Source organism: Balearica regulorum, chromosome 1 (genome assembly GCF_011004875.1).
Source record: "Balearica regulorum gibbericeps isolate bBalReg1 chromosome 1, bBalReg1.pri, whole genome shotgun sequence".
Lineage (NCBI taxonomy): Eukaryota > Metazoa > Chordata > Aves > Gruiformes > Gruidae > Balearica > Balearica regulorum.
In genome coordinates this window covers 106,755,502-106,778,879 of record NC_046184.1, presented here as the reverse complement: position 1 = coordinate 106,778,879, position 23,378 = coordinate 106,755,502, and the positions used below count along the sequence as shown (strand labels likewise).

Sequence of the window (23,378 nt, the reverse complement as noted above, 5' to 3'; positions counted from 1 at the left end):
TATCTGCAAGGGGTATGCTTTTCTTTTTTACACACATTACCAGCAAACTGTCTTGCTGTCTCCCATGACAAAAGGAATCATGGCAGATCACATGTCTTTTTGTTGGCATAATTTGTTTTGTTGAGTAGACTCACAGAAGGTATAGTAGCACAAGCCATCCTCTATTGGTACAGTTTACATTAGCAAGGGGGCTAAAGTGCTAAGATTTTAGGAAATCACATCTTTTCTATCTGATCTGAGCAGAAGGTATATCCTTAATCATCTCAGACACTTGAGGGGGGAGGAAAAAAAAAAAAAAAAAAGCATTGTCTAGAGTAGAGAAAGTCCCGAGTAATGTAAGTTATTGGGCAGACTGAATCAGTGCTATGTCTCTCTATATGCATCAAAACTACATGAAAAACTTTCTAGAAGGGATTTTCCAGGAGCATATGTAAGGTGCAGGGGCTACCTAAAAGAGATGATTGGACAAGATATAATAAAATAGAGATGTAGGATTAAATGACAGTAGGCTGCACTCTAACGTAGAGATGAAATTCAGACCACATATTCAAACTGAATGTTTAAATGTACTGTAAAATAGAGACGAGGGGATCAGGAAAGGTGCTGCTGCAGAGCTCAGAGTACTGGAAATGGCGAGTGGGTGGGTTGCAGAGTAGATGCCTTTTTTTCCTGCTATGTAGGAAACAGAGTTGGATTTTTTTATAATTATTCTCATAGTTTTGTTTTATTGACATTAGTAGTAGGTAGGAAGGAAGAACAGATCCTTGGTAGTGGTTTTTTGTTTGGTTGGGTTTTTTTTTTTCACTTCAACTTTTATTATAAAAACTATAAAGGCAGATTTGGCAGTTATGTTAATTGAAATTGGCAGGAAAACTTTGAATATAAACCAAAACTGCTTTTTCATTATTCTTTATATCACATCTCTTTTTTTCACCATGCAGATTTATCCCACTTCTTTCTTTTAGGTCGTCCAGGGATAAAAGAGAGATTTAATGTGTCAAAATATATAGGACAGTTAGCGTTTTTTATTTATTGATTCTCTAGACTTCTTTCACCTCTTCCAAAGAAAGAAAAAAATGCTTATGCTTTCACACTTCTAGAGATTATCTGCTTCAGTGTTTCAGAAAAACTGAAGGATAAAAATGTTGTTATATGTGAAATTCAGAACCTGAATTTAAATTTGAGATGAGAACAATTAATCCAGGTATGAAGGAAGGTTTAGCATTCTCCAGTGACTGAAGTGTGATCTTTTCACACTGTTGTGTTTTTACATGGCTCATCTGAAAATAGCAAACAAAGCAAAACAAAACCAAAGGAATTTCTCACTTGCCATGAGACAAGAGCTGCGTGAAGAACACTTACAACAGAACTGGTCCTGGTAATAGTCTTGCTGAGACCTCGCTTCCCCCTGCTCTCTGCCTCTGCCCCATTGTAGCCTGATTCCTCTCCCCCAGTGCTTCCTTTCACTCAACCCACTAAAAGTTCTCCCCGCTTGCCTCCTGTTCTAACTTTGTGTATTTGATCTATTGGTGCAGGACATATGAGAATTAATTTTGAAGCAGTGTCAATGTTAAGGATGGTATCTGAGCTATGGATTATAAATACTCCCCTAGGTTATGGGAAGCTGTTTTTCAGAAGAATCCAAAGCAAGTACCTGCTTTGCCACCTCCACCTGTGTCATTTTAAAATAATATCACGGATCTAGTGAGAGGCTTCATGAGTCACTTGTTATCCCCACAATGTACCCATTCCTCATTTTATTGACAGAACCGTCCACCTGAAGGAGAAATCATGGAAGAAAGAGAATACTAAATGAACAAGGAAGAGAACATAGTTTAAAAATAACCCAAAATGTCCACAAAATGAGATCTACACATTTATTTCAAAGTCCAGCTGCACTCATACAGACTCAGGAATAGTTACAGATTCCTATGCTAACATAATACCCATGGTAGAGAAAAAAAAGGAAACTCATTTCCTAGGCAACTCAATTGTAACTAACATGCTAAAAAGTTACTTTCTTCCCAGTCTGTGAACACACCTAGTCACTGGAGCACACCACAAGATTAAGAAGTCTTTTCATTTGAAAGAAAATGACCATCCTAAACTTCCATTAGTTTATCCCTGATAAGAAATATCTGAGTTAGTAATAGGCCTAAGTTGTCATCCTCTCAAGCTTCTGTAATGGCTCCTGTGTCAGAGGCTACACCATCATCATTAGTCTTAGCTAATAGTACACTAATAACTTTGTGTGCTAAGAACCATGCATCACTTTTTGTACCCATTAAGATCATCTGAACTTCTGAGGAAAGAACTGCTGGCTCAGCCCAGGTTTCTGATCTTTGTGACTGGAAATATTGTCTGTTTTCCTCTATTTACTCCATCAGCAATAGTAGCCTTGCAAACCATCTTTCAAAACTCCCAGACTTTCGTATCTGCACTTTTTGGCAGCTCATGCCATGCAAAGGGCAAATGTTGCTACAGCAAGGTATACAAGCAGGCTCTTACACTTTTCTTTTACATTTGTATTGCAAAAGCATCCAAAAGTCCAATATCTACCAGACCTTCTAGACAAATTTAACGAACGCCACACAAAGGTGAGGGATCATTATTTTCTTTCAAGAATATGTGTACTGCCTTCACCTGTAGATGATGTCAAGGGTTACCTCCCTCTTCAAAATACGTAATACTTCAGCTGGAGCCCTGGGGGCTTCTGCTATCCTCCATGTAAACATCTTACAGGCAAGTCTTGATCTGTATTTGGAAAGACTGGAACTGGGTTTGATTTCTTAAAGTATCAACATATATCGAGGATCAGCTGAAGTGGCCACACAAATATTGGCACTGTGGTAAGGGTTTGAGACGAGCATTGAGATATCCAGTTTCAAGTCTTTGAGGACTTTGCAAAAGAAGATTGTGATGTTGATGGGGTTCCAGATGTCAGAAGACAATTTGGGGAAGGCGCCATTATCTTATCACCCTAACTGACCCTCTTACTTCCAGACAGAGCTACTGAGTGTTGTACCAGCTGTAACTTTGATTACTCAAAGGATTATTATGAAATTAATTTATTGATGCAAATGTACAGTGCTGAAAAAGACTGTAGGTGGGAATATTAGGTTGGTCTGCTGCCTCTTCCCTGCTCGAAGCAGAGCTGAATCTTAAAGAATCTTGGTGCATTATCAGCCAGTGTGTTTCTGCTTGTTCCTCAAAGCTTTTTCCCCTATCAGTGAGCATTATCTGAGTATTGCTTAGAACATTTACAAGTCAGCATCTTTCCCCTTGCCCCCTTTGAACCAGTCACAGAAATATGTTTATGGATAATAAACAATTCCAGTTTAAAATGAAGCACTCATTTTCATCACTTTAGCTTGCCTAAGTAATTTTCACGATGAATTTCATTTGCAGTTCACTATCAACTGAAATTAGTTGCAATTAAAGATTGTCAAACCTGTAATTTAAGCCCTTTAATATTTGTTGCTTCACTCTTTTCCTGTAATATATTATTTTTTCAATGGGTCTTATCCAAAGACCACATATGCCAGTAGGAGAATTTCTACCAACTTCAATGAGCTTTGAATAAAGCCTCATATGCCATGGTATGTGAGGACATTTTATCTAAGTACATATAATTAAAAGATTACTGAAGTTTTCATTATCTGAAAATTGTTTGGATTATGTAAAATGAGTTTGGTCTCATAGTGGCAGCCTTAGGTAATTGAGGATGTTTGGAAAACACCCAAACAACAACAACAAAAATCCCAGTGATATTAGTTGCTGTGGTTACAATTCCATTGCTGCTTGCAGTAGCAATACTGGTCTAAACCTTGCTACAATATCTACTTTTAATTAAAATCACAGCAATATAATGTACGCACCCCAGGGCATGTGGCTGAGGGAGGTGCTGTGAGCAAGTCATGATAATAAAATTCCCTTAGGATCATTGAATTCAATGTGAACCACAAATTACTGTATCAGCTTAGAAAACTGTGTCACTGGAAGAAAATGTTGCTAGTACTTGATACGGGAGTAGTGTACTTTTTGCTATAAATTCACATTTTCCTGTGGTAATTTTCCTCTCCCCTTCTGAGTCTTCTGCCACATTCCTTATCAAGTGACCAGAGTTCACCTAGGAGGGATGAACTCACTGTCTCAGTCAAGCTTCTCTACATCAGCAGCTTTATCAGCTCCTGGTGACTCAGCGTAACCTTTAGTATTCAGTAATGCTACTGGGAAAGAAATTAATGCAATCCATCCCATCAGATCAGAGATTCTGCTAACTATGAAGACTGAAGAAGAGCTGAGAAATCCCTTTGAAATAAATTGGAGCATTTGTTTCTTCTTTTTTTTTTTTTTTTCCTAAAGCTCTTTAACATTTGAGCAGAGGCTACCTTCATATACATTTATTAATAGAATAAAAGATCCATTCAGTCATGCATAAAATGGCATCTAGAAAGAGTGCAACAGAATGCACTCTTCTCGTTTTGAATAACATAACTAATGCTCATGCTTTTCTGTCTCCATTTTAATTCTTGCAGTAGAATATCGTTCCGTGCTGTAAAAACAGTTCTGAACATGATGTGATTAACCTTGGGGTCCCCCCATCCCCTCATCTCAAAGCCCCCTCGTACATGGCCTATGCTTTCTATTCATGTTCAACCATCTGATTTCCATATCATCCCGCTCAGCCTCACAAGCGGCTATTAGCATAACATAGCTTTAGTGTGACATTGATTGAAGCCAGTGCTTGCTGAATGCAGTATCAAAGCATAATTTGCCAGAAATCAAATCTAATTTACTGTGTACTATTTAAATTTCTCAAAAAAAAAAAAAAAAAAAAAAAAAAAAAAGAAGTTTCAATAGAAGTATACTAGGTCTGTAGTCTTAATTGTTCTTTTTTCATATTTTTTTCTAGTCTCCTGGAATCCAAACAATATATTTGCTTTTAGAGCCATTGTCTTTGACTTTCAAATGTCAATTAAGCAAGAGTTTTTCCGCTCTGTTTATTCCAATCCAGTTAATGTTATATCTGAAACAGTAAAGGATAATAGTTTGATAGGCACAACACTCAGTTTGCTGCTTCATAACATTTTTTTCAACAGATTCTTCTAATGACCTTAATGTTTAGCTTGAATTAAGCATTAAAGTACCACATAACTTTAACAGCTGAAGCATATCAAGCCTGCTGTTATTTCTCTAACTGTACCTTTTCAGAATGTTTTAAAAATTCACCTACTTTGGGAGAAGCAATAATGTCTTGAATTAGGTTTTGTCCAATGTTCGGCTGAAGCTGGGCTTTGAGGAAGTCATGATCTCAGTTAACCTTTCTGCAAAATAGAAGTAATAATGTTTATCTATCTTTACAAACAGCATCTATAGATGAAGATAATGAGCTCTATTTTTAGGAAAATTGAAGAGCCCAAGTGCTTATTCTGTCAAAGAAGTCTTGCTGTCCCTGAGCGGGGCTACGTTGCATTCTCTGGGGATAAAGGCAGTCTTATTGCTTTGGTAGTTATACTTGACCAGGAATTACTCCTGCAATTAACTGTTACTTTCAGTTGTGAAATTGCATTATTCAACTGGAAATTGATAGATAAAACTGATATGATGAAAACATTGTTTAAATGCTGTAAACAAGGTCATTTTTATCAGAGGCTGTCTCTAAACAGAGCTATACCTAAAGATGACAACAAACTGGAACAAAATGAGGGTTTCCTTCATTATAGAACCCCGTCTTTGGGTACATTAAAAAAACACATACAAGGTTTTATTTTTCCAAAATGACATTTTCATGTTCTTTAAAATTATGATATTAAATAGTTTGGCTGAAGGAATTGGTTTTGTGCTCTAATTAGCATAGTGACCAATAAAAGTCAGCTCCTTGTGAGATCAAGAGATTATATTTAAATAAAAGCTCTGATTCATTTATTTATTTTTATAGTCAATTCTAATAATTATGGCTGCAGAGAAAAGCTAGAAAAGATATCCTTGCATAACCATACATCATTATTTACTGGAGTCTTTAGAAAGTTTAAACCAGTAGCTATGTGGCCATGGATCCTCGTCATTTGGATTATCTGGATTGAGCTACAGCCTTAATTCTTGGTTCTTTTCCTTGTCTCTTTTTGCAAAAGAAAGGATCAGGTTCTTTCTCTTAGGAAAGTCAGAGATATTCAAAGTTAGGGGTAGGTAAAAAACTAGAAACTAGGTAGAAACTAGATGTTTATCTCTTATTGTTCTTTGACTACCAAATTACCTTAATTTGATCCTTAGAAAGTCTGCTACAGCAACAAGTTCAGTGCTATTTCATCTGCTCAGAGCTTTGAATTAGTGACTTACAGTACAGCCTTGTAAGTGTGAGAATATTTCAGATGAACTCTTAAACTTACCTACCTTGCATTTATTCAGTTATGTGATTTGAAAGATAGTCTCGTGGAAATGCCATGCCCTTCTTCCTTCTGTTGAGCTGTCTCAGAGCACCATCTACATAACATACCCCCAAGTGCACCAAGCATGCCTACGAAGTGATCTTAGGCATCGATCATGCTTATGTATGATCTACGGCATGGTGTCCTGACACCAGGTTTTTAACGTCACGTTAGAAAGATTACGGTCTTGAGGCCACCCATAACACAGCGTAGATATAGGACTCATGCATAGTTCCTGTCAAATGCAGATATAACACCTGTAGAGGTTAGAGGTTTTCTGCTGTCCCTTCTGCCTGAGCTTGCTATTGATTCCATGTTAATATCCTGGGCTATGAGCTTCTATGGCTGAGCAGCAAACACTGAATTAATTCAGTGACCTTTATTAAGTGGGTGGTCAGAACTGTAGAGATACCTTAGTGTAAGGTATGCCTATAGGAATGGAGGTTTCTAATTCACAGCTTGAAGGTCTTTCTCTCTTTCCCTTCCCATATGATTGAACAAACACACACATGTGCTGATTACCACATTACTGCTTTCAGACACCTGTAGAGATTGCATACAGATATGCTAGGTAAAACAAGGTGAGGGAAAAACAAGTAACTTGCTGCAGTCCAGCACTCTAGGAATAGTACAGGATGAGTTCAGATCCTAGAGCATGTGTAGCGACATCTATGCTCTTATAGAAACCTCAAAACATATGGGTATTAACGGGCAGCACCAGGGCACCTAGCCCTTCATCCCTGCTCTTTCAGAAACACCTGCTGAGGCCCTGGGAAGAGGTGGACACTTCTCTCTTCAGGGTGGCCAAAACCTGTGCTTAGGAGTGAGACAGAAGGAAGACTCCTCGTGTTGTCCTCACCCCCCACCTTCTAAACTGATGGTGATTCATGTTTATTAAGTGCTTTGCAGTTCTTGTTTTAAGAATGCATTAAACCTGTGCTATTCAACTGGTGCTCTTTAGACTCCTGCTGATCTGTAAAGCCTGTGGAAGTACCTCATGAAATAACTGTAAAGTGTATTTAAAAAAATCATATCTGCATACATTTCTATGCAGTTAGCAGATTTGCATCTGTGCTGTCAGCAGGTGTAATCGGAAGCTGGGTCTTGATTGCTCTTCGTGCCTAATTAAATAGTTTGTAATTATAATGGTGAAAATATGGTTTTCTAAAACACTTAAATTCTGTTTACCTAAAAGCTTAGTGTTCCTAAACCATCCCTCTCCACAACCACCAAACCAATGGTGGAATAGAAGAAAATTGATGTGGGGGGTTTTATTACTGTTTTGTCCCCTTCTTCAGCCTGCCCCAAAAGTTAGCTAGTGTTTCAATGACAATATTTGGAGACACTGTTTACATTTTTAAGATATGCCAAATAGTAGAAATCCAATTCTAGTGAATTCCAATGCTGAACTAAGACTGGAAGGTTTGCATGTCATGCATATAAAAGTCATTTGCTTTATCACATCATACTCAACAGTCACTGATGTCAAGTTTTTTTCTCTCAAAACCTCCAACACTGCTTCTTCCCTACTTTCCTTCTGCACATTAACACCTTTTCTCTCCCTTCTTATTCCCACTAAACATTGACTCTCTGTTCTCCATCAGTACCCTCAGACAAGTAAAACTACACCTCTCTCTTATAAATTGTTCACTTCTGACTGTGCTTCCTGGTCCACTGGGTTTGAACACTGTTAATGCCATCTACTAGCCAGTTCTGCTGCTTCTTTCTTGTTTTAGCTCTGCTTTCTCCTTTTTTCTTTTCCTTGTTTCTTCTTGATCTCCTGGAATACCTATTCCTTCTTACTCACCGCTCACTGCTGCCCACTAACTCTTCGACTCTTGCTTCTTTCTTGTCTTTACACAAGCTGAAATCTGGATCTCCCAAGTTTGTGTAGTTTTAGCAACTGTTCTTTTAGAGCAAGTAAGTCCTTCCCACTACATTCTTGACCACACTACACCTAAGAGAAGTGAGGGAGCTCTTGAACTTCTGTCCTGCTGCTGTCATCCAGACTTTCCTCTCCTTTCTCAATTATTTTTAAAAGTCTAGAGGGGCAGACTGCAAAAGGCAGCATGTATATCCTAATTCATACCTTGCAATACATGATAGCTCCAGCACAACAAGCTCTGTGAAGCGTAGGGGAGAGTGCTGATAGCTACCCAAAGGAAATGTAGAATACATCCAGAGCTGGCATCATAAACACTTGACTGCTGCTCCTTAGCATTTATTGTCATCAGAATTTATACTGGCATGTATGGTTGTAATGTTTCTTTCTTTTTTCTTTTTCTTTTTTTTTTTTTTTACAACTGGGGATATCACATATTGATATTGCTGCTCTTTTTGTTGCTGTTGTTTTCATTTATATATTAGTTCTGTCTACACTAATCAATGTTTCTGGTGTTATGTCCTCTGGCATAAAACAAATGTCCATAACGTTGTCTCTTTCCTTCAATATTCCTCATCTCCTCCTTGCAAAATATCCTAAATTTACACCATGTTTTTTCTTACATTGCAGCTCCCCCACAGTTTGTGGTGAGACCACGAGACCAGATTGTAGCCCAGGGTCGAACGGTGACTTTTCCGTGTGAAACTAAAGGAAATCCGCAGCCAGCTGTTTTCTGGCAAAAAGAAGGAAGCCAGGTAAGTTATAAACACCCTATAAGTCTTTCAAGCCTTTCTAAATAGTTATATTGTTAATTTTTTAGAAATATTAGTTTTATTACCTTTCACAGATTCTTTTAATCTTTCACAGGAATTTGTCTTTTTAGCTATTACTATTCTCTACCGACATTTTTGTTGCTGGTTTTTGAAATATTAATATTGTGAAGAACTCAAAGGATATTTAAGTTGATGAAACTTGTGCTAGGTGCTGTATAAACATATAGAAAGCAACAGTATATATCTTAGAGACTTTTCATTCTGAAGCCCCCAACAAACATATGGGTGAGACAAACATAGTGGATAAAAAAAGGCATGACTCAATTTTTAACTAATCAGAGTCAGTAATTACAGTTCACAACCTGTCTAGACATGATCAAGCAGATATATACCTAGCAAGCTGATTTGCATTGGCATATTCTCATAGTGCATACAGATACAGGTTTTGAACACGCAGATTCTTTCTCCGGTAAAATTGTTTCAGGGAATTTCTGAATCTGGTTTTGGAAATACTTCATGCCATAACATTTTTTTTTTTTTTACTGCTGTTGCTGTACTGGCACTATGTTACAGCAGAAGTCAGGCCTTCTCACTTCCAAGGTGCAGTTCATGTTAGTATGTTAAATTTGAACACTGTAAACTATGTGCCGTATTCTCTTTTGCACCTGAGAAAAGATTAAAAGGGACAAATGGATGCCCAAGGACAGTGCCTTCTGCAGCTCCCTGATGAAGACTGTCATGGCTACATCTGTCTATGTATCTGTACTGCATACCCTTCTCCATTGGCTAAATTAGTCTTTTCAGAGTATGCTACTTTTCCCCATGTGGTGATATGTGAATTAACTCAAGTATCCACACTGTGCTTTGCAGTATAGATGTGCCTTTTGTCTAATCTGGAGGCACTGTGCGTTGTACCAGCTCAGTTTAATAAGAACTGAACCACAGATCTCCTGCTCTGCCCCACCTACTTTTGCCTCACCTTTTCATGAGGTCAGATAACTGGTCCAGAATGACAGGACCAAGGCTGACAACATTTTGTGCTCTGTTGCATTTGTGGCTTACAAAGATACAACACTATTACTTTATGAGTGTAAGCTTGGATGAGTGTAAGCTTAGTCTTCAGCATGCTTCTTTCGGCATATTAGCCGGAGAACTTTAGATCTAGCCTCCATGGATCACATCCTGGAAAAGCGCAGTATTCTGAGTCTCACTAACGTGAAAATTGTTCCAAGGGGAAAGTAGAATAGCATATTGAAATTAAAGTGGGAAGTACCGATGTGCTAGAAAATGTTTCAAAACCCTTCCTTGTAGAGCATTTTAATAACATGGTAATGTTTATGTAAAGTGAGCTTATAGTGTCACACTTGAATCTAATAAAGTGGACATCCATCATGCTGTAATAAAGAGAAGAGCTTCTAATTAAAGTAGGACATCATTTGCAGGATTAAAGTCATTTAGCGTAATTGAAAAGTGTTAATACTCTATTTTATCCTCTTTCATTGGTATCACTTCAAGGGTAAAAACATTTTAAGGTGAAAATGCATCTTGTGTCTTTAATTGAATGTTATTACCTACTGATTGTACCATGTTGAAGCTGTTTAATTACAAACCTGGAAAATTAATTACCATATTGAGAACCAGATCCCTGAGGGTTAGAATGGTCTTTTTTGGCAAATAAATGCAACATAAAAATTGATACCTACATGGTTTATAATCAAACCTTGAAACATAGCTCAATGTGATTCACTACACCCTCATGTTAATCTTAATTGAGCATCAGTGAAGTACCACAGGTTAGCGTTACCATCTGAATATGCAACTTGCCAGATTTTTCAATGAGACACCATCAAATAGCTGAGTTTCCACATACTGTATATCATCATACAAATTTGAAGGACAGTATTTTGGCCAAATTAGGCATTGTCCACTGAACATACATGACTTTTCACCTTTGGGTGCCCAGCTGTAAGTTGTTGCTTGGCTTTACAACACTTGCTTCTGCTTTTATTCAGGGAACTGCAGCACCACTGTTAGTGTTCAGAGTAGTCATGTTAGCCCACTCCAGTAATTGCAGGGCATTTTTCATTGTGAATCCATTTTTGATCCTGTGTTTCTGAGCACAACCAGCTGGAAGGGAGGGGAGCTGTTCCCTCCTGAGACATTTTTTGTGCCATCTTGTGCATAAACAGCTGGTCCTTTGTACTCGGTAGCCTTTTCCCCAGAGCCTAACAGCCACCCAGCAGTGACATGCACCAGGACAGGGTGTGTGTCACCTTTAGACCCTCTAGACTAAATTCTTCCTTGAGATAAATTCAGTGGTATTATATCAGGGATGATTCTGGTGCCCATGTTTACAACCCAGCATACCACCATTGTGCCCAGATGAGCAACTCAACAGCTAATGAAAACCAGTGAAATTGTAAAAAACATTTAAAACAGGGTTGTACTGTAAATTAGGACAAGTTATAATTCATAGTTATCTGGTCTTTGAAGGGAGGAGTCATGAGACTGATGAGGTCCTCCAGAAATGTAGAATATTCCTTGGGATGTGATACCTCTCAAGAACAGATAAACCCATGCTGAAGATAAAAAGAAGGGTAGCTTGCCCTTTCTAATGCAGTGATGAGGATTCTGGATCTTTTTCCTCCTAAGAATTAAGAGCTTGATCCTTGCACTGTCTTTTATGTTGTGTTTCTTTTTACACTTTGCATAATGAATGATAAATGGAGTCAAGCTTAGCCTATCAAAATTCTCTATTTTCTCACAAAATTTAGTGGGGTTTTCATAATACCCTCATTCGGTAGGTAACTGTGCCAAGCAGAGGTTATTCTGAAAGTTTCAAGGCAATTCAGAAAACAGGACAATTTTTCGAGACCTACTTTGCTCTGTAGCCTAAAATTGTTTCAGAATTTTCACACTTTTTTTCTTATTGGATCTGACATGTTTACTGGGTGCATATTGATTTTTGAGGAAAAATTTGCTGTGAAAAGTTTCTTGAACATTGACATTGAAAGGGGATAAGGGGAAAAACTCACCCTAGGGTGACAAGTAGCCTAGCAAGTTAATACAATTATAAGATACTTGGAGTGTCGGATCTTGTTTAAAGCACATCTCTCTCCTTTTATTGCCAAAACCAGAGGTGTGAGTTTTACTTCAAAGCAGATTTTTTTAAAATCTAAGTTTGTTGCTTGTCAGTTAGAAATAAATTTTTGTTAACCTTAAGGTTTACTGCAGAAGAAGCAGGTCTACAGAAAATTCATCTAATACCTTACTCTATACTTTTAGATTTTCTTTTTAGCCCATATAGACAAGCTTAAAAGTTAGTAGGGAGTCATCATTAGAAAGCACAGCAGAGCTATACAGAGCTGCAGTAATGACTGGAAGCTTATCACAGCATGGTAACAGTGTGTTGGGATATTCCAGATATAAACAATTTTATTTTTCTGAGGGGTTTGTTGGGTTGACATAAAAGCCAGACTGGAATTACTTTTGTTTAATTATTGTTTAATCTGTTCCCCTTTCTGTTTCATTGGGCAATGCTACTGACCTTTCTGTTCACATTGCCTCCCTTTTCCTGTTCTTTTCTATTCACATCAAGAGCTGTGCCAGACGGTATAACTTTTTCCTTGAAAACACAGCCCTCACCACTGAAAGCTAGTCCGTCCTTTTCTGTATTATTGATTCATTCAGTCCTTCATCATACGCAATGACTGCTACATCCATTCCAGTTATTCTTATGGACATCTCTCTTTTCTCCAATCCAGCCCAAAGGCAAAAGCTAATCTCCCTGTTTTGTGCTAACTGATGTCTTATCCTACATGAAATTATTTTTTCTCTCTGATGATTTCCACATCTGATTTACATCCTTTCCCTTCACCCTCAAGGCTCCATGCTGCTTTTTCCTTTGGTATATCTCAGTTTTTATTTCCTTTTACTTCTCCTTTAAGATCTTATGCTCTGCCAGCTTCTCCTACTTTATGACCTGTTTGTATCTTCCTCACAGTTTTCCTTCTGTGCCACACTCTTACTATCTCCTTTGCCCAGTACATATTCACAGCCAAATAATAGCGCTATCTTCCCTCGAGTCTCCAGGATGCAATTCTTTCTGCTAGTTTTCTAATGTTTACTGTAGTTTTATGCCCTTCTGGTTTGACAGCCAACTAAGTATATTATTACAATTAAATTCAGAATAAAGATGAATGTGTCACAAGTACGAAACACTCAAGTGAGATTGCTGGAAAATTTCTCTTCGCCTAGATCCCCAGCCAGAGCACACCACTGTGTGCTGTCAAAGGGCTGTTTCTAATTTAAACTGCAAGTTGCCTAAGGCAGGGAAAGCTAGCTCTATGTGTTCATAAAGTCATAACCACACTTACTTTTTCTTCTAGTTTATATACAATACTTTTATGGAAAAATCATTGTCTCTCTAGCTGAGGCAAAAGTGGTGCTTTTGTGTTTTGAATTGATGTGAGGTGAATTGTCTTTGCAGAATCTACTCTTCCCAAACCAGCCTCTACAACCCAACAGCAGGTATTCAGTGTCACCAACCGGAGACCTCACTATTGCCAACATTCAGCGGTCTGATGCAGGCTACTACATTTGTCAAGCACTGACGGTTGCTGGAAGCATTTTAGCAAAGGCTCAGCTGGAGGTTACTGATGGTGAGCTATAGAAATTCCTATTGTTTTTTCCTGTCAAAAGTATTTTGAAAGTAGTGTAAAGGCAGGCATATGAGATTACATAATTCATACAACTAAACAGACACATTTCTACAGAAAATACAATAAAAAATGGTCTCTGTGCAATACTGTGTGGTATCAAAAAGACATCGAGGTCTAGTTTGCCTTTTTCTTGCTTTCTGGAGGTTCCTTAATAATACAAGCAAGGTACAAACCAGCTTAGAATAGGGTTGGTGAGAACGCAAGCTTCTCGGTTCACTAAACCTAAGACAGGACTGCAAAAAATATTGTGAAGAATGAATAGGTTTGTGATTAAAGCAGTGAACTAGGGTGCAGAAAAAACAGGCTCAATTCCCACCTCAACCCAAGCCTTCAGTATTACCTTAGGCAGCTAGTTTGGGGATGTGCCCTTAGCTCAATTAAATTAACACAGTTGCCTTGAACTTATTGGAGTACTGTTGGTTTAGAACAGGTACAACATGTAGCACTTTAGTCCCTGTGGCAATAAGGCACCAAGATATTTCCTTACCTCAGAGCTGTGTTCTAAGAACTTCTCAGTATGGTTAGATGTTAAAAGAGACATGTAAATATGTAGGTAGGTTTTTCAGGAAAAGCAAAGCAAAGCAAAGCAGTACATGATATGTCTTGATGCTTTCCATTTCAAAATTTTGGGTTTGAAAGTTATCCTGCCTTGAAGCTTACCTTACTCCATTTACAAACATGAATCCTTTTCATGTGTCAGGAATCCTGTTGATATCCCTTTTCATCCCATTGTGGATAGAAGGCAGTTTGCATCCTTTAGTGTCAGTGAAGAAAACAACAGAATTCCTCTTATATTCCTCTCCTCTAGGAGATTGTGGCATTCCCCGGCATCATTATTCCTTATCTTAACTGACTCATTAAATATCTCCTGACAGACTTTGATGAATTTTTGCCATTAAAACTGTTGTTATATGCAGAGGTCTACTTTTACTGTTCCCTTAGAGACCTGCCTGCACCATGAAAGTTTGAAAAGATGTCTAATTCTGAATAATCTGGCTTTTCACAAGAGCATATTCATCACAAGTGACAGGTAGAGAGGTTCAGGCTCATGTTATAGAGGTTTGAGCATTAATTTGATGCCTTTTCTTTGTTTTCCAAAAGCTGTCTATATTTTTATGACAAGGGGTGATAATTTCTGCCTTATCCTTGCATCTTTACAAGCACATTGCTTTTCTGTAAAGTAGTTTCTGGAGACTAAAGGCTAACCTTCACTCTGCAGTCTCTTCAAGCCCTTTCTCTCATGGTCTATGACAAAATGATGCATTTTCATTCAATTCAAATTTAAATGTAGATTAAAAGGTCATTTAAAATTAATGGAAAGGCAGTATTTTTTAATATCTGTCCATAGTGCTGCCTGACTTAGTGCCATGACTGTGATTGGAATAAATAGGACACACAAACATTGGCTAAAAGGACATTGAGCTGTTAATGGTTACACCTGCTGATGCTGTACAGATTTACTGCAACAGGGGCCGAGAAGATCAAATCAGGTTCAAGGATATTAGTGATGAGAAATTCTTCCATTTGACAGACAAGGCCTATGGTCCATCTTTATCTATTTCTTGGGCGGGGGGGGGGGGGGGGGGGGGGCGTAAAAATAATGGCCTCTTTGGAATTTTTGTTAGTTTATTTAACAAGTGAACAGAAAGCTCACAAAGGCGTCCCTGCTAAAATACAAACTCAACTACAATTAATTCTAATTAAAGGCCGTGTGCATTCCACATTGCTAGTGAAAGCATTAGCTGGTGGCTCTGCTGCTCAAGGAATGCAAGGCCTGCGTTCTTCAAACGCTTTCCAGAACCCACTGTCAGCAGGATCATTATGAAATAATACGAGGTTGCTTTATAGAAATACCATTTCATCCATGAGTCAAAGGGCAGGTGAGGTCAGGAGAAAAGTGCCAGAACAATATTGTGGAACTGAGATTATATAAATAAATGTACCATTAGATCACAGATATTTCTTTAATTGCTTTCAGTTAGGAAGTTAACCATAAATGTCTAAATAATCTGTTTTGGTTGATGCTGAGCAGAAGTTATGGAAGCTAATGATTTTTATCAGTAGGGAAATCTAATTTAATGGTTTTAAAAATATAATAAAAGATAAACACTGTGCATGCTAGCTATATACTTAAGCATTAGTGTTCTAGTATTTGGCTGGTGATTTCAGTTTTACTTCATAGCCCAGAATTTTTCTGTTTGGTTAATGATTTAATAATAGTGGCGAGCCATCTTTTTCATTTTGAACACATTTTTGTTTGATCCAGAGTAATTTAGATCCAATTGAAGTTCCAATACAGAATGAAAACATATGTCATGTGCAGAAAAACAAGTGCTTAATTATACCATATATAGCAGTGTTTCAGTTGTTACATTTTTGCACTTACAAGTCTTTACTGGAAATATTTTTAACTCAAGTGTTCACATGAGAAGAGATTACTAGCTGTGATGAAATGTGCTGAGTTGAGTGATAATTTTGCTGATTATGGACTGTGCTAAGAACCTTCAGTGTATTTGAAATTCAAATCTTGTATTTTCTTGAAAGGCTATCATATAATCCACTGTCTAACGCACATCTGGAAAAGCAAAATCATTTTAAAAATTGAGACAATCTTAGCAATCCTTTCAAACTTAAGAGATGAATATGCAGCTCACAGTCTTAAAATGACAGATCATGCAAATAAACCAAATGCTTCCATCTTAGTCTGTGCTCAAGATAAAAAGAATATTTTACAATTAGTAATTTATTCCATAAATTTATTGATCTTGCACAGAGTGTTTTTGAGAAGAACTCAGTTTCTCCTAATCTAGTCATCATTTATATTTATTACCAAAAATTTCGACCACTGCATGCTCAACTGTAGGGTCAGCTTGCCAATGCTAGTTTACCCAGCAGTCGCAGGTTAGGAGGAGCATTGGAATGGAGAAGCAAGCTTAACCTCCCCCAGTGGATGGCAACATAAGAATGAAATGGTTTAGGATATTCAATTAATTAAAAAGATCACATTTCTGGGCATTTGAATGAAAGCAAAAGGCTGGACCTATAAGGAGAATTCAGAACAGATGTAAAAAAAAATTAAAAAAAAAAAAGAGAGAGAAGGACTTGGCAGCATACCTCAACAGCTCCCTCTCCACTGATTTGAAATAGATACTTAAGGCATTTTTCCCAGACTCCTCTGCAATTTTTTGACTATATGTCTATTGAATATTCTGGGATATGTCTCTCTCGAACCCTTCTGGAAGAATTTAATATCACTCACAGTTTACTCATCTGGAAATCTGGACACCATGATTCCTGTCCCTGATAAAATGTATATTACATATTTTATAGCAAGTGTGACAGTTTCAAACAGGAGAGATTCAGAAGAACTTCATAGCCTCCTGTGAGGCTCTTCTGCAAAAAGTCAGAGGAAAGATTGGTCTCTGCTTTTCCACCTCTCAAGAGAGCACCCTGCCCTATCTTACTAGTGTTCATCATGAGAATTTCATGACCTGTGTCTGATTTTCTCCATTAATTCACCAGGAAAACTTTTGAAATGTTGATTTTGGAAGTGCCAAAGTAAAGATTTAATTTTGTCATGCTCTTATTTTAGTTTCCTGCTGTAATTTGATCGAATTCCACCCAAATTTATACATGTTTTCAGTTAATCCAAATTGGATTTGTAGTGAATAAACTCTTCATTAACAAATAGAATCTGTTCTTTTCTGATAATCTGCTCCAAATTTAAGCTGCATTTTATCACAAAAGGAATCTGATAATTTTTCAGTTACCAGAATATGTGAGTATATGGTTGTTGACAAATAGTTTCATTTTTAAAAAAATAAATTAATTTTGGAATCAACTTCTCTTTTACTATGCAAATATATTTTAGCTACACGAAATGTTGCTATAAAATGGATACAAAAAATTCCTGTTAGGAGAAAATGACGTAAAATTTAAATTAAAAAAAAATGTTGTAAAAAAACCCAACAACCCCCCCAACCTTTTTGTGGATATTTTTCATTATCTCTCTGTTCTTCAGAATGCTTATATCTTTTTTAACCTCGAACTGAGTTTTGGATCCTTGTACAGGAGACCTGTATAGTAAGAATGCAAGCACGTATACACATTTTAGAGAAGATTTACAAGTCATAGTTGTGAAGACAATACAGTCGTTCACAGATCAGTGGAAACCCTAAGTGTTCATTTAACCTTTAGCCTTAGTGTCATGGAAACCTGTAGTGGTCTTTCACCCATAACACCCTTGAAAATGAAGATTCCTTCTGGCCAGGAGACTTTCAATTACACTATTGATCAGAGCTATTTAAAGGATTATGAGCTCCTCATTCCGGCTGTAAAAAAACTAATTACAAGCCAAAGAACAATATCTGTAATGCAGTAGGTTTTGAAAATACCTACATTACTACACATATGGAAGGCAATTAGAGGCAGCAAATAACTGCAATGGAATACTTGGCAACTTAAGTAATTCTTTTTCCTTAATTTTTAGCTACCTAGAAAACTGGAATTTGCTGGTTTACGTTAAATCTAAATGAAAACTTACACAGCTAAGTTTTCATTTGAATACATTCATGCTGCAGGTATGATGATAGTACATATGAGCTGAGATTAATTTTTGTTTCACCAAATTGCTGAACTGTCATAAGGAACCTCAATGAGAAAAAAATCCTATCAAGGTGAAAATGCATTACATTTTCTCTTTTCTTGTAATATAGTGTTTCCTCTCCTATCTCTGCATTCAGTGGGTGATATTTCAGAATTTCCAAAATAGCTTTCACGTTCCCGGTGTTAATAAATAATCTGTACTGACTTTCTGTTTTCAATTTCAAGAAATGTGACGAACTCACACTCCAAGGTGCTACTAATATTAATGACTCTATCCTTTATGTATCTTGTTAACAAAAGAAGGTAGTTAGTATTTTTGCAATGTTACAATTTCAGAAACAATTATTTTAGGCATAAAATGTACCACTAATATTTTTTATTTATTAAATAGTGTAATGAAAGCTCTTTGGATCAGTTGAAGGTTCCAGAGGTTTGCATCTCAAACGGCTTGAATGCAACAGAAATCATATTGCTTCACAGTAATTTATTTTCACTTCATTGTTAGAGTGAGGTGTTGTGTGTGGACTACAATGAACCAGATTCTCAGCTATAATAAATGATTCAAACTCACTCGACATCAGTGGAGGCAGGCTAACTTACACTGGTTTAGTAGCTAATCATGCCTGTTACAATATTTAATACCAATCATATAATTGTTCAGTTGCTCAAAGATTTAAAACAGCAGCAGTGTGGCAGGTAAATATATAAAAATGAATTCTTGGTTCTGTTATTCTGATTTTATGCAGGAGTCATAGCCTTGTTTATATTCAAGCATTTCACATTCATTTTGTATAAACACATTCTTTAGAAAAAAAGACTTGTATTTTACTGCTTAATAGATGACTCAGAGAATAGGTTCAATAGCAGAATTAGTTATGAAAAATTGGTCTTTCAAGAAAAGCAAAATGAGCATTTTACCTCGTCTTCAAGATATCCCACTGGTCATGAAATGAGGTTTATACACCGTCATGTGCTCGCTCACTGGTTACAGAGTCCTTTAAGCAGTATTTCAAGCACGCAAATGTAAATTATTAGGGGAAAAAATTAAGAGACTACATGGCTTTAAAAGGTGATGAAATTATTTGATAAGTAAGCTGTTAAATGGCTTGATTGAGTTTGAACTTTTCTCCACTGGTAAGAATGGTACAGTCATTTAGATCACTGAGATTATGAAAATGTTTTGTATTATTGTCAGATATTTTTGTTCATGAAAATTTGCGAGTTGAGCATGAGTGGGCGTCGGTACTCATGCTAGAATGGCTACAGTGTTTCACTTTGAACTAAATAGGGTAAGCAATTAAGCATATTTTGATGTGACATTAGACATGTCCTTTAAGTGCTTTCCTAAATCGGAAGAAATAAGAGATGTAGCTCAGTTCTTTTCTGGGTCAAGGTCTTTATTTTCATCCTGTCTTAATCAAATGAGTCTGATGATCTTTGCTAACAGAAGTTTATATATCTAGGAGTTATCCTGCAATAGTGAAATAAAATTCTTACAACAAGGTTTTTCAAATATGCCAGTTAATGTTAACCAGTTAACATGTATCTATGGGTCTTCCAAAAATAATGGTTTTAGTCTTGTAGAGGCTATTTAAATGAGTCTGTTAAAATTGTTACTCTGTCAAGGAAAGGGCTAACTGCAGCAGAGGACCTTTAAAGGTGTGGATGTCAATGCGTCTGTCACTGTTCAGTCTTGACAGATAGGCCTCCGCCCATCATCCTCCAGGGGCCAGTCAATCAGACACTGGCAGTGGATGGGACAGCTTTGCTGAAGTGCAAGGCAACCGGCGACCCCCTTCCTGTCATCAGCTGGTTAAAAGAAGGATTCACCTTCCTGGGCAGAGACCCTCGAACATCCATACAGGATCAGGGGACGCTTCAGATTAAAACTCTGCGGGTGAGTAGCGATAACAGAACAAGTGCTGTAAGTGGTACAGGGCTAGTCTTGAGCTGTTGGTGTGTGCCTCAAGCAGCTCTGCTGTCTTGCTGTCTGTTGTCTTCAAAATTAACTTAGTTGTCTCTTTTACTATGAAATTCTCACCAAGTCCACATCCTATTTCACTCTTAGGCATTGTGTAGGGAAGGGGGGGTGGGGGAAAGAAGAGCCAAACTAGCATCAGATATTTCTGTTAGAAATCCCTAAAAACAGAATTGATACTTAAAATCTTACGTTTGTTGCAATAAAGCACATGAGCTGGGGATGGTTAGACATGTAAAAAGACAAGCTTTCCTTACCTTTTCAATCGGTATTACCATGACACCATTGGTCTGTTGTCTCTGTTAAAACTTAGAGCAGTTCATTTTCAACACCTGATCATAATTTTCCAAGGAGCTATTGTGCTAGCAAGCGATTCTGGAGTTCATCAGGGTTTGGCCATGCAGTTTCTCCATCAATGAGTCTTGGCAGTCTTGAGCTGGCTGATTTATTCCAATGTTACGCTTGCTGGAGATGTTCCAAAAGGCTGTGGATTGGAGAAGACAACTAATACTGTAACATACATGCAGTCATATGCAGAGGGATTTCTATTCAAAATGAAATGCCTATCATAATATTTACATTTTGACACATGAGATAATACGATATCTTAAAAGTACAAAGAAATCTTATAATATTCCAACTAGTATAATGTCAGATTTTGTTGAGAAACATTGCATCACTAATCTTTGCTTGAGCTTTCAATTTTTCCTTGTTCAAAGATAAAAATGAGTATTTGTTTGTGTGTCTGTGGACAAGCATGTATAAAAAAATAGTAAGGGAAATGTAATTATTTATCAAGAACTTAAAGACAGTTTCAGAAACCACTTAATTTCATCAGCAGTAATTTCTGTACTTAGCTTTACCATCCAAAAAAATGTCAGTCAACATAGCTACTGAGGACAAGACATAAAGAGCAGTTTTGTTTTCTGATACCATCTCATCAGTAATGGTAGACGCATTGTTAACTTCCTTGGAACAAAATGGAATTTATTAAAAAATTTATGCTAGCTTTCTTTGAGTAAACAATTTATCCTTCCTCCCTGGACTGAAGGCAGGTTTAGGCCACGAAGGTTAATGCATTTTTCCTGTAGAGCTGGATTAAAGAGTGCGCTTGAATAGTCAAGATTCCCCAGTAGTGTTGGAAAGCAGCAATTAAAGGTGGAAGCTTAGTGATTTCAAACAAACTTTCAGGCATCAGTGATAGGCTTCTGTGGAGTGTCCATGAGGCAGAAGCTCCTGGGATACCTGTCTGCATGCAGCTATGCAAACAATGAAATTGGTTCTGAATCGTGCCAGTGCATTAATCTCGCTGTTAGAGGCACAAGGTCTGTAAACAAAAGGAAAAAAAAAAATTGCTTGCAAGGGGAGAAGAAAACAGTATTAGTAGTGAGTGTGGTTTTGAAAGACACAAAGCTTTATTGATCCTTAAGTGGCTCATTCACTAGTAACCAATTTTTCCTAAAGGCTCAGAAAGACATTTTTTATAAACCCCTCGATTGCAGTCATGTGCACTGTTTGACTCAGACTTAAGAACAAAAACCACACACAACCATAAAAAACAGATTTCTCCTGTACCATGCAATTTTTATGAATTAAATATAGATTTAAATCTGGAATGTTTAACATTTGTCTCATGTCTACCTGGGCAAGGACTAGCAACACTTCCTAAGCAAAAAATGGCCACAAAGTATGTCCAAGCAGACTTACATACCCAAGTTCAAAACAAATTAATATTTATCACCACATGTCCTCAGTCTTCTACTCCCCTCACAATTAATAATCACTATTACAATCATAAAATATTTCAAGATATGGGTAAAGATGAGCCACTACTATTTAAGCCTTTGAGACCATCCTCTTCTGCCATGTAATTCTCTTTCTGTGTATAAATCAAATTATTCAGGAGTCTGCAGCAGTCACAGTGAACCATGGGCCACAGTCATAAACATGAACCTAGAGATTTTACTGATGAGCCAATCTTTCTAGTTGCTGTGAAGAAGACAACCAAAAACTCACATACATCACTCACTCAGGACTCTTTCAGACAGGTCAACACTGAAGGAAAACTCCCTCTTGCTCTGTAGAAGTATACCTTGCTGGATTTAGACACCCGGAATAACTGAGGAAGAAAACTGTTTATTTTACTGGATAGCAAAGATTTTCCATTCACCTCCCCCGTTGTTTTTACCATACCACAAAAAAAAAAAAAAAAAAATTATAAATAATTGAATAATCAATACACTGTGACTGTATCTAATCCACCTACAATCTGGTAGTTAGATAATTCACCATAACTTGCAAGAGGCAGCATGTCTCCAGCTTGCTTTGTATGTTGAGGTTGCCTTCTGCAAGTTACACTGTTGTGTATACCACATCATTGAGTATGCCCTATGCCATCTGTCACGGTAGTACACAAATGAAGTTGAGAACCATAGCCTTGAGAAATATTCTCCATTATCACATAATGAAGAATTATATATTTAATAAAAGCTCGGAGGAAGCAAAATAAAAAACTACTTCAGAATACTATAAGGTGCTCTCCTCTGGAAAATCTGTCTGCTTTCAAGAGTCTTTCTCATTTCATCAGCAGTACCTCTGTATTTTGAGTCTCTGAGCCATTGTCAGAGGGGTTTAATTATTGCTTGTATTTCACGGAAAAAGCGTCTCCTAAAATGCAAGTTATGCTCATTCAGGCAATTAAACCAGCATTAATCAGTTGCTACCTGCCCCTAAGAAGGGTACGTTGCATTCCCAGTGTATCTGAAGAAAATACCAACAAAATTCAAACGTGACAAAGTTAAAAATCAATTAAATTTTATATCCACAAGTAATCTAAAGAGCATCTCACTTATTTGCCTTGACATTCTTCTTGAAAAGTGAGGTATAAGCACATTTGCTATAGTGCCAATCTGCATTTAGCAGAACACCCATTACAATTCCTTGAAGTTCAATAAAGCTTCTTGGATGCTGTCCTATTTCCGTCAAGTCATC

At 37.2% G+C, this 23,378-nt stretch overlaps 1 protein-coding gene across 18 annotated transcripts in view; it reads left to right on the top strand.

The window, feature by feature from the left end:
* The window catches only part of ROBO2 (roundabout guidance receptor 2), a 479,926-nt gene that overhangs the window by 364,684 nt on the left and 91,864 nt on the right, over positions 1–23,378 (top strand). For all 18 annotated transcript variants that reach the window (XM_075769670.1, XM_075769605.1, XM_075769597.1 and 15 more), the window contains exons 7-9: positions 8,941–9,065; positions 13,573–13,744; positions 20,101–20,306. In XM_075769670.1, the coding sequence (XP_075625785.1) occupies positions 8,941–9,065; positions 13,573–13,744; positions 20,101–20,306 (503 nt within the window). The remainder of the gene's footprint in view (positions 1–8,940; positions 9,066–13,572; positions 13,745–20,100; positions 20,307–23,378) is intronic.